This window comes from Leptidea sinapis, chromosome 5 (genome assembly GCF_905404315.1).
Source record: "Leptidea sinapis chromosome 5, ilLepSina1.1, whole genome shotgun sequence".
NCBI lineage: Eukaryota > Metazoa > Arthropoda > Insecta > Lepidoptera > Pieridae > Leptidea > Leptidea sinapis.
In genome coordinates this window covers 8481423-8494431 of record NC_066269.1, presented here as the reverse complement: position 1 = coordinate 8494431, position 13009 = coordinate 8481423, and the positions used below count along the sequence as shown (strand labels likewise).

Here is a 13009-nt window from a genome sequence, read left to right as displayed (position 1 = left end):
TGTCCGATTCTCAGACCTACCCAATATGCACTCAAAATTTCATGAGAATCGGTCGAAACTGAAATGAAACGAGAATTTTATATATTAGAAGAAGATATAAGCAAAAAAGTATTATCATTACGAACCATAAAAATTTTAACTAACATATAAATTCCGAACGTAAGTAACCCTATCATTTAATTGCTTTTTAAATTCCTTCAGTTACTACTCGTAAAACGCCCAAACAGTATGTTTAATTACAACTAAGTACTTAGTAGCTATTTAGAACCGGTTATTTTTACCTAAACGCAGGTTAACTAACCTGGTTTTAGGCAGGTAACTACCTGAAACTATTAAAAATTTAAACAATAATTTTGACACTAAGTCATAATTAGGTAGAAAACCAACACCCGAGAAACGTTTGATTACGATTTTAGAAATCTAATCGATAAATACAATCATAAAACATATTAAATACACCGTATTTTTTAACAATTTGATTTAATGAAAATGTTAATAATTATAAGTAGATACAGAAATTAACTATATAATTTGAATTATTGTAATTGTAAGCTTATAGTGTGTATTAATAACAATAATTGCATGTAGAAATTTTAACAGAAGCGGTTATTCTAGCCTATTAGCAAACCACTTTTAAATTAATATGCAGAGATGAAATACCTTCTGAATAACTTATAGTGCATCCTGTATTCAAAAATTCACATTTCACAACACATCACAGTTCACAAAACACAAGAATTTTAAACACAATCGTAAAACAAAACGCGCGATGCGTCCACCCACGAACGAGTTTGTTGTATTCTGTAAAAGATTAACATAACCTTGCTCGCGTGGGAAAGAGATGGGAAAAAACGGGTCTAGATGCGTTCGCGCACAGGTGGGGAGGTACGGGACAGACAGGTAACAATGCCAGGGCTGTCGCACGCGACAAGAATAATTAAATTAATACCTATCCATAAACCATGGCAATAAATGTGGCTAATCACGTGACTTGCATCCCACAGGATGTACGTAGATCGACTATTATTACCATAATATATTATACGTTTTAAAACATGTGTATGTGGCTGGTTTTATAGTAGTTTTGATATTACAAGAAGCCTACCTCTTACCACAGAGTTTTGAGTCTACTCTCAAAGAGGATGAAAATACTACGTAATACGAGTAAGAGGCGGGTCTATCTAAGTAAAAATTGAAATTTAGTTAAGTATGAAACGTGCAGTGATCAGATTTAAGTTTGAAATAGTAGTAATTACAGTATAGCGATTGGCGACGAATTATAATACGGCTAAGTTTGTAAGCGAACAGTTGCTTAAAACGTAGTGGATTTCGGCTACCTCTGTTTTTTACAAGATTATAGCCGTCATCTGTCAATCTATCAATTTGACTGCACGTTTCATACAATCGAATGAATCGCTTTTTTCTTAGATAGTTTCTCTAGGCTGGTCTACTCTTATCAAAGAAGAGTGAATACCTCATTGCTGGGTGGTCGTAGAGTAAAGAATGCAAGTTTAAGATTTCTTAATATTATCTTCGACTAGCTACCCCATTGAAATATATTTCGGTTTGAAATAATGTTCTTCTACATTAACGCTGCAAATCAGTGAGCATAATGGATATAGTAAAATTAACTACTAATGATGGCAAAATATTTAAAAAGAAGCTTGAATCTAGGAGATACAAGAGCAAATTAAAAATTTACGAACGGTACGTAAAAAATGTCAATTCAAATATAGAATAGCTTATGATAACGTCTCATTATTTGCAAATAATTCATTGGTTTATGACAACAAAGGCACTGTTTAATTTATTGTATCGTTGATTGTAGTATATAATTGCTGTTGTTAAAACAATGACTGCCCGTGTTAATATGGAGTTAAATCACATAATAACATGCACACTAATTATTGTTTATTATTTAAAATGATGTATCGCATTTTTTATATAAAAGAAGAGGACTAACGAGCATATGGTTGACTTGAGGATAAGTTACTTAATTAACTTAATCACCACTGCCCATATTCTCTTGGAGCACCACATGAATAACAGGAGCGTTGTCGGCGTTTTATAAAAATTGTCTTTTTGGACCCACCTCGTAATCAAGAGCTGGCGGCTAGTAAGTTTTTCCATGATTTTTGAGAACAGGGAGATATTAGAAATAGGCTTGTAGGTAGCCGGATCCAAACGGTCTCCTTTTTTGGGATCGAATAGACAAGGGCTGACCGGAATAAACGCGTTACCGCTGGCGTCAAGTCAAGGGGCACGCGTTGCGTTAATTTTTTTGTTTGGACTCTACTTCCGGCAAAGAGATGTGACACTGCGGAATTGCCTTTCCATCGTGAGTTTGAGGAAAATAAAGTGCCCAAAAGATTGGCTTTACCTTTTGCGGTATGATCATTCCCTATTGGCAGTTGTGGCAGTGATAGCTGGTTAAAGTTAAGAAGCAAGAGCAGCTTTCGTCAACACCCAGAACTTGCGTGTTCCAGATGAGAAAGCTACTCGATTATGGCTAATGTAAATATAAGGATAAGTAAGGATTGCTTCCAGATATATTAGATAAGTTATCCATTAACCACCAAAATGCAAATTAAAAGCCAATCATATCCTACAAATTCATTTAAAAAAGGCGTTGTTTAAGTATCTTTCCAGATATTGATAGTGTCTGATATTTTAGAGAAAAATAGTCCCAAAAATTGTTTCAAATAGATATTTTATTGTGTTCATTATTTAATATGTTTAGGCAGCTATCATCATAGAAGAATGAAGAAGAATATGCAGAAAGTTTAATGGGCAAAATAATACTGCGGTGACAGCCCTAGTCACCCCCGACGATAGGGCTATTTTTTTATCATCAAACAAGTGCAGTGGAGTTGAAATGCGTTCTCTCGCATGCGTTGCTGCAGCCGTGGCTGTTGTACTTGCGGACTGTCTGTTGAGACTATCCCTCAAATATCTCTGAGATCGTATTCCTCACTGCTGAGGATCGTGACTCCTTCTGATCTTCTCCATTAGCGGCGGTCCGTTGCCTGATGTATTGCAACATTGATTGTCTCCTCCAGCTCTTTGGACATTTGGTCAGACCACCGTATGTGACTCCAGTCTCTGGGTTGTTCAGACTATACTTACGTAAAACATAGATTAGAGTGATAAAACGTGAGCTTGACTTTTGCATTGGGCTGGCTTGCTGCTGAGCATAATTTCAGGTGTCAAATGACTATAAAATCAAAGATTATGCTAAGCTTACACTAAGCTAAGTTTTACGTAAGTAACGTCTGAGTAAAGTCTCAGTTTTAATGCTTATGTTGTTTTTTTATTGTAATAGCCTAAACACATGGTCCGATTTTGTACGGCCGGACGTTTCGAGAGTCTGGTCACATGAGTTAATGTGTCCTGTAGTCGCCTCGCACAAGACAAGTTCAGCGTCGTACTCGGTACGGTCCAGACAGTAACAATAACAATTTTGTGCGATGGACAATACGACGTACAATCGAATATTGTCTGCTACCAGACAGTCGTATTTAGTATCAAGTTCAGCAATTTTAATATTAAATAGTTCAACATAGATTACTTTAAGTTATCACTTTTTTCGGGGAAACACACATGTTTCTTTGGCAAGGTGACGAACCGCCATCCGTCGCAAAGACGGAATGTCATATATGCCTGTAACACTAGTTCAGTCTCAAAATAGCGTGTGCACGAGAGAATATTTACAAATGGACGCACATGTTACACCTGTGCAAATTACAGTTAGCCAAGGTTAAGATGACCACTGGCCATTTGTATTGTTCCAAACGTAACCATCTGTTCACTTGAATTACTATTTTAGTACCCTGTACCAATGTTGCATTTATTGTATATTCAGTATTCACCGACTTCAAAATGGAACCAATATATATTAAAAGGTATTTTTGTGAGTGCTACTCGACTTGGCCAACATGGCCAATTGTGAAACTATTTTATTGACACACTTTAATACAAATTTTCTTGCCCCAAACTAGGCATAGCCTGTACAATGGGTGCAAGACAACGATATATTTAATACAATATACTTACTTAAACATACATAAATATATATTAACATCCATGACTCGGAAACAAACATCCATATTCATCATATTAATGTTTGCAGCTACCGGGATTCGAACCCGGGCAGCTTAGTAGTCGAGGTCACTAACCATACGGCTATACGGGTCGTCAAATATTTTATTTATGTAGCCCTGTTAGTTAATCGTTAGTGTGTGCCTCTCAATATCAGGTAATCTACAGTCCTTAGTCGATTGTGCTGAAAATCACTCCTGTTTCGTTTGGATAGCAATACAATTCATAATCAGCTGCTGGATGAAAGAAGCTATACATCGGGCGATGGATTTATTGGGTGATGTATATGCTTTTACATTGGCTTTCAGATTTCGTCTGAGTTGCATCATATTAGCTGTCATAGTTAAGATTTAAGTCTAATTTAACGTTAACAGTAACGCTGACTTTAACATAGACTGCGGAATGTGTTACACCATCGAATTCCTTGACATCATCATCATCAGCTGGAAGACGTCCACTGCTGGACAAACGCCTCACCCGAAGATCGGTCCTGCGCTGCCCGCATCCAACGTATTCCGGCAATCTTGACCAGATCGTCGGTCCACCTTGTGGGAGGCCTACCAACTACCTAGCAGCCTAGCAACTTCCTTGACATAGCTAAAGTTAAATTTAAAAAGTGACATATCATGTCAACATCGAATATTTATTTGAAACTTATGACAGGTCGCTATTTATATACATATTTAAAAATAATAAAAGCTATTACTGGCGAAGATTTGACAGTTACGGTTAAAAGTTAAAGTTATGACGTCATCTATAAATTGTCGAATGGTGCAACACATTTTTTGCTTAAGCGGTACTTTAACATGTTTGTTATTGCTAATGTTAATTTGTGCAACCCAGCCTTAGTTCTTTCTGCAAAATACGGGCTTAGATTATTTATACGTGTAAATAGACTATGACAGCTGTGAAAACGTTGAAAAAAATAGACTTTAGAACGAACCTCTATTTTGAGCAAATCATGCACAAATGCGAGTGTAAGGCGTCATGCGCACTTAACTAACACTCCAGGCCTGTTTTTATTGATTGTCTTACAGCAAGAGACTCTATCTAGTATAAATAATCGATGCATACGCGATTAAAAACATTAGACAACTGATTGCTATAGATACGACGCGACACTAGCTTTTTTCATAGCATTATGTCCAACGGTATAAAATAATGGGGCAATGCGGCCGATATTAATAATATCTTTTTGCTGCAAAAGATGTCTATTCACGCTATTTATAACAAAAGTCTTCAGAAATGTTTATGAATATAATACTTAAAATAATAATAATTTAATAGTAATGTAACATAGGCACAGTTGCCAACTTTCTAGAAGTGTGATAGTCATAATTTTTAAACAGGTTGTTAAAATAATCGTGTCCTATATCTTAAAGCCTATATTGATATCAAGTAGTGAGTACATATTATAATTATTGATGTTCAGGAAATAATCACTATAAAAAAATTAAAATAAAAGGTTTTAATTTTTCCCCGACCACTCAGCTGATGCTATACTATACGCCATTGGACCTAGGTCAGGGCGATGACCTTAGTTTATTGGTAGAATAGATAAGTCAGCGATTCTCAAGATTTTTGAAAACATTTAATATAAAATGTACTTTTTATCGTAGCTTTTAAACAAAGGGGTTTTGATTTAACCCCTTATTCATAATAGTCTGCTAACTTAAAGCATTGCTAATTCTCACTCTGTCTTCTTCTATTGACCTAAGTCAGAATGAGCAAAAACACTCCTAAGCAGCTGTTTAAAGTTAGCGGACCTTTATGAATAAGGGGGTTATTATTTAAATTTAAGTTTTATCTCCGCATTCGTCAATCCGTGTCAATTATAGTTCAGGGTTTTTTAAGACAGTGTATAATTGTTATTATTAACATCAAGAACAATTAATAAAAACTTGTTATGGTTGCTACTCGGTTAAGTCGAATAAGTCTTTTGTTGGGGAATGTTTATACTTTTACAACATGATCCCAGAAAATGTGCAAGAGCAAATGTGTTCTCCGAAATCCCAAAGAGTAATTGAAAACTGTTTAAGTAGTAAAACCTATAATATAAATGACTTTCTTAATCAACAACACCTTAAGAAGCTTGCTGTGTATCTTGCACCCGTTTTTCTCAGATCTGAGGCATATATTTTCATAAATATTTTGAACAAAATTACACTGAAGTATCTGATAAAATTTGGTGATGAAAAAGAGAGAGTAAGTTAATTTAAGTCATTTTTTTCGTAATATACCACAATAGGCCAGTTTCATCTATAAAAATTTAATTATGATAGTATGTTAAATATAGTGTTTTAGTTATAAAAATATAAGGATTATTTGTACGTAATTCCAGAAAAACGTTCCAAACCACAATCATGTCGAAATTGCGTTAAGAACACAAAACTGGTCACGTGATTCATATTAACGGACTGACAAAAAATGTTAGCCCTACTGTCACTCTTAAAATGAAATCATGACTTAGTAGCCCAACCCACATGTATCGAATACGCTTATATTGATTAAACTTTAAACACGAATTCCTTAAAATGCGATGAATGTGGCTTGTGACGTTTTTCAGACACTACGTCCATTTATATTTTCAAAATTAAAATCATCTGTATCGTCACGTGACCAAAAACGCGGGCCGCCATTTGTGACGTCACTATAGCATGAAAAGTCATTTTTATTGTTATAAAAATCAATAAGGATTGCACTGCACATTTTGACGTTTCTTTGTTTATGCTTTTATGACGTCACGATCATGGCGGCTCCGTTTTGGCGCGACTATTTATCGTTTAAATTTAAAACAATTTTTCTTAGCACGCAGTGGCAGTATTTTGAGGAAATAAAAATACCAGGTGGCTATCGAATATTCACCATCATTTTAGGATATATGTATTTAAAAAAATCGAGGAATAGCCTATTATTTATATCAATCGAAAAATTCATTCTCACCTTTCTCCTGCCGCCAATTTATTTTCAACAATCCTCGGCCGAAGGTCAGGCTGTTCACCCAACAGCTTCTCACACCTTCCGTTACTCAGGTGATCCTTTACACTAAACTCACTATCACTTATCACTTCACTGTCACCTTTGTTTGTCACACCGTTGGTCAGGATCGGGGCCGGAAGCGCCGGGAGGGTTTTTGGCTGCGACTTTGGCGAGGAGATCGCGGGTTTTGTGTCTATGGCACCGTTTTCGTTGATGGAGGTGACATAGACGGTGGAGTTGGCGATGTAGCCGTTCAGCTCTTGGTGATTCTCTGGTGAGGATTTCTTCTTACGGTTGAGCTGGAAGGTACATAAATATAAATAAACTTACCGAATATAGATGCTTACTTAATACGTTAGGAATGCTTTAACGGTACATTAAATATTTCACCAGTGGCAGGCTCCTTGGCACAGGATGCCGTCTAGAATCTAGATTATGCGTAACACAACGGCGCCTAGTTCTGCCGTGAAGCAGAAGACTGAAGGGCGCCGTAGCTAGTGAAATTACTAGGCAAAGAAGGATTAACATCTTACGTCTCAAGGTGACGGGCGCAGTTGTAGTGCCGCTCAGAATCTTTGGCTTTTTCAAGAATCCTGAATGGCACTGCATTGTAATGGGCAGAGCGAAGCAATTACCATAAGCTGAACGGCTTGCTCGTCTCGTCCCTTATTTTCATAAAAAAAATAAACATAGTAAAAAAATTATAAGCAACTCTTCGTAGCGATAAATAGGTGACACAAGTGAGAAGAAGCAGTACGGTGGGCGCGGACACGAGCAGATATAACTTCTCGGATAATTGGTACTCTAGTACTTGACTAACACTAAAACGAATTTAATATCCAACAGTAAAAATGAGCCTTATATAAATACTTCAGTCGGCAGACAGACAAAATTAATGATATAATTATTGATCCTAATATTACAGACGTGATAATGTATAGTATTTATAATAAGCCAACACAAGAAAACGACTAAGCATAAAAAAACCACTTTTAAATTGAAAGCTCTTAAAGTGCTGCCATATGCTTTAAAACTGAGCGGTTTCAAGTTAAGCGCTCATCATATAAAACCCCTCGTCAATACAACTTTTTGCAGCTTAAAATATTTTCATACTAATGCGACAGCGACGACGGCGTTCAAGTAAGGTAACTATAGACTTGATATGAATAGACAGGCCTGCCAATTACATTAAACTTGGAGTGTTTTTTTTTCTAATATGTATCAAAATTATATTTTTTTTATTTTACTTTAAAATTGAAAGAAATTAAATTTTAAAAAAGCGTTGTTGGCGTAATGTTTTAATCGTTGACTCTCACCACGGAGACCTCGGTTCGATTCTCGCCTGTAACATACTAATGTGTTTTTAGTTTTCAAATGTCTGCGGTGATCATTTACCATTCGGTGACCCGTATGCACATTTGTCCTCCACTTCCAGAAAAATTATATCAAATAACCACACAGTGAAAACGGTGATCAATATTAAGGCAGGTTTTTTCGTAACTCCACTTAAAAAAGTTGGGATCACGGACGAGTAAAAAAAGAAGGACTCTGCGCCGTGATATTAGCAAGTGAAGCACCGTTATGCAAGTGTGTGTGCGGTTACGGGGGATACTAGTTACACAATTTTTTCTCCCTTAAATAATCATAATATATGGCTACAAATACTAAAATAGTATCCTTGTTACACTTTATCACAACGCACGACGGCATATTTAAAATATTTTATTGAGACGCAAACTGATCTGTCACAGACGATGACAATAATTCTCATAATGGCCGCCTAGTAGTAGTGTGTGTACGTGGGGCTATGTACTTACACGTTAATCGGCTTGTTTTGGTGCTACACTGTTATGTAAGGTGACACGGAGTCTTTATTTTTTTACTAGTCTGTGATTGGGATATGCCTTTTATTTACCTCTGTAAGCAAGATGTAAATAATGCATAATACCAGCCTAGCGAAACTCTTTGAGAAAAAAGTGATTCACTCGATTGTATGAAACGTGCAGTCATTGAAAAACCTACAGATGACTGCTATATTCTCGTTAAAAATGGAGAGCGAATCCACTACGTTTTAAGCAACTGTTCGCTAATCGTCATTTTGTAATAACTATGTCAAACTTATGTCAAATCACTGCAAGTTTCATACTAGAATAAATTAAATTTTTACTGAGGCAGTCCCACCTCTTATGATTTATTATTTACATCCTCTTGATAATATGACTGATGTCGATATTTTCTTTGTAGTCTGTAAGTCAACTACATTCAAGATAAGACGATAACTGTGTTAAAATTAATTAATAATTAGTATTCAAAAATACTAATACCACAGTATCTGAAGACGAAGATTTTCAACCAGTGTGTGATGCCAGTGATGACTTACGGTACAGACCTGGTCGCTAACTATGCTCAAAGCTCATGGTCGCTCGTAGTTTCGGTGCGAGATCGAATCAACAATGAGGAGATCCGTAGGAGAGCCAAAGTCATCGAAAAAGCCCAAATGATTGCGAAACTGAAGTGGCAGTGGGCAGGGCACATAAGACGACGGACAGATGGCCATTGGTCTAGAAAAGTCCTCGAATGGCGACCACGTACCGGGAGACGCATAATTGGTCGGCGCCCCTAAAATGACCGACAATCTGGCCAAGATCGCCAAAATACGTTGGATGAGGGCAGCGTAGGACGGATCGTTGTGGAGATCTTTGCGGGAGGGCTTTGTCCAGCAGTAGACGTCATCCGGCTGATGGTGATAATTCAAAAGGACTATTTTTATCATTAAGTAAATTGGGTAAATCTATATGTCGCTGTCTTTTTGTTTCATCTGGCTATAGTTACTCTATTACACACACAAGAACAAAATTTAACATTGCAATTCAGAAAACGAAATGGCGCCTAGAACAGGTTTTACATTCTTCGAATCACTGGATAATAGCAGCTGAATCGATTTATCTATACTTACCATTGCACAGTATACAGATGAATACTAACATAATATACTCGAATGTATCAGATACGATAAAAATTGCAGAATTCTTTATAAAACGTTGAAAAGTGCCAGCCACAATATGTCCAAGTTTGAAATATGTGCAGTTACGTGAAATTCTTTTCTAGAGAGGAATCATTCTTCATACACTCGAGCAGTTACCGACTGAAGTAAAAATATAACGTCATTATATCTATATTGTCTACGATGTTTTACTATTTAGATCTCAATTTAAAAACAAATTAGCGGCCAAGTACAAGTCGGCCTCGCCCATGAAGGGTCCTGTAGCACCAAGTAACATAATATAAAATTTATATAGAAAGGAAAATGATATAAAATTATTAAAATGGAAAAGGCAAAAAATTTTTGCTCAAAATCATACAGTGCAAATGACCTCTCATCATTTATACGTCTTTAAAAAATATACTACTAACAAGTCTTACACTCGCGATTTGTATGTCACTTTGTGTTAGTGTGCGTGAATTGCTAAAAATAGAGGTCAACTGTTAGCCTCAATATTTTGAGGTATTCATAGCTGTCACAGTCTATCTAGAGTATAGTAGAGTAGTATAAGTAATCTATGTTTACAACCTTACTTTTTTACAAGAACCAACCTCAACGGATAACTTGGTCATATCAACAGGCGTGATCCTGTTGAGCGCCGAAAGCCTCTGTAGCCGCTGGCGAGCCTGCTCCTCCACCGCGATGAGGAACGCATCCTGGATGATGTTGTGCCCGATCTCTGATACTGAAACAAATCATACTCTTACTAACAAAAAAGTGTGTGTACTTATGTATGCACGCAAGAAGCTATACCTTTTGGCCTAACGAAGCAAAAATCATTAAAATCATTTATTCCTCGTGCTATTCTACGTTTTTAGAAAGAACAATTTTGTAAAACTCTTGCAAAAATGGCTTTGACAATTAATTATTAAATAATAAATACAGCTGTATGGGATAGAACCCTTTGCCTGTCCTAATAATGGACGAAGAAACCATAAAAAAAAAACCAATAACGCAAACGTCAGAAAACTTTTAAGAACCAACTTCAACCTGTTACATTTGTATTACGGAATTTTAAGATTTCAATTTGAACTATTTAATATTGAAATTGTTTAACTTATGAAAAGCTTAGGTTATTACTTAAATTGTATGTATATTAATATGAGAATGTAAGGAAAGGTTATTTATTAATGTCTTGTGTGCTAATTAAATAACAGAGTACTAAACGTTGGTTAAAAGATCCTTTTATTGATTAAAAAAAATATTTAATTCTCAGTTACTATACTTGAATATGTACATTAGAATTTTGTTACATTTTAATATTATTATCCTATTAAAGTAACAATTGGTTAGAGTGAGAGAGGAGGAGCCTGCCCACCACTGCTGTATGCGTGAGAGAAATGGAAGCCAGGCGGACTTGCCCCGTAACGCGTTACGTTACAAAGCGGACGAACCCAACTGTTTCAACAGCACGCGGTTTTAAAAGCAAGTCTCCATAGAGAAACCTCAATCATCAATATCAAATATAATTTATTTATTAAGGTCAAAATGACTCTTATGAATGACAAAGTTGCCTTATGCATTATATCGTTTTCCACTACTTCGGAACACTTGAGCTTTTAATGAATAAACATGTGGCAAGACAGTAATTAGCACTCTATTAAAGAAATTCAAAAGGAACGCTTATTATGTGGTAGACGTTCTACTGCATAAGTGTTCCGTACATGTTCTTATATACATAAATATGGGCGCAAATCGCCACCTACCGGCAATAGTTGGCAACTATCGATATTTATATTTAAGTTTATCGTTAAAATAAATATATTAATATAGATATATTTTCTTAAATATATAAGATTTAAATACAAATAGCTGTTTGTTTACATAAAATCGTTATTTATTAAGATCAGATATTTAATAGACACTGTTTTGACTCTTTGAATGTTTTAAAGATGCTTGTTTTTTTTTATGGAATAGGAGGACAAACGAGCGTACGGGTCACCTGGTGTTAAGTGATCACCGCCGCCCACATTCTCTTGCAACACCAGAGGAATCACAAGAGCATTGCCGGCCTTTAAGGAAGATGTACGCGCTTTTTTTGAAGGTACCCATGTCGTATCGTCCGCACCGCACAAGGAAGCTCATTCCACAGCTTTGTAGTACGAGGGAGAAAGCTCCTTGAAAACCACACTGTGGAGGACCGCCACACATCCAGATGGTGGGGATGATATCCTAACTTGTGGTGTGTCGTGCGAAGGTGGAACTCGGCGGCAGGAATCAGGTTAAACAGCTCTTCGGAACACTCCCCGTGATAAATGCGGTTGAAGACACACAATGAAGCGACGTCTCTACGCAACGCCAAGAGATCCAGCCGTTCACAGAGCACTGAGTCCCCGACAATTCGAGCTGCTCTACGTTGCACGCGGTCAAATGGATCGAGCAGATACTGGGGAACAGCTTGATGTTCCATTTATGGTTAAAATACTTAATTTATTGTGTAAATGTTCAAATTAATTTATATTAGAATTAATATCATTATCCTGTATCAAAATTTATTATTTTATGCAGTGGGTCTTTCTTAATTACATTTCGAATCTTGTTAACACCGTTTTTTTATTTATTAATTTTTGTTCAGACTATTGCGTATGCTAATACATCGATTATTCATTACTGTGTATAAATAAACATGATCATCCTTTTAAGACAAAAAAAAACAATAATAATATCCCATCATCATAATTTCAGCCCGAAGACGTCCACTGCTGGACAAAGACCTCCCACAAGGATCGCCATTACGATCGGTCCTGCGCTGCCCTCGTCCAATGTATTCCGGCGATCTTGATCGTCGGTCCATATTGTGGGGGGCCTACCAACACTAAGTCTTCCTGTACGTGGTCGCCATTCGAGGACTTTACTGCCCCAACCGTCATCTATCCGTCGAGCTATGTG

At 36.4% G+C, this 13009-nt stretch overlaps 1 protein-coding gene across 4 annotated transcripts in view; it reads right to left on the bottom strand.

Annotated features, from left to right (window-relative positions):
- LOC126964488 (protein PALS1) overlaps nucleotides 1-13009 on the bottom strand; it is a 176482-nt gene that overhangs the window by 123060 nt on the left and 40413 nt on the right. For 3 of the 4 annotated variants that reach the window (XM_050807636.1, XM_050807638.1, XM_050807637.1), the window contains 2 exons: nucleotides 10672-10805; nucleotides 7042-7376 (listed from right to left, as the gene is read on the bottom strand). In XM_050807636.1, coding sequence (XP_050663593.1) covers nucleotides 7042-7376; nucleotides 10672-10805 — 469 coding nt within the window. Of the gene's footprint in view, nucleotides 1-660; nucleotides 788-7041; nucleotides 7377-10671; nucleotides 10806-13009 lie in introns of those variants that run through there. The other variant, XM_050807639.1, reaches the window with a different exon arrangement.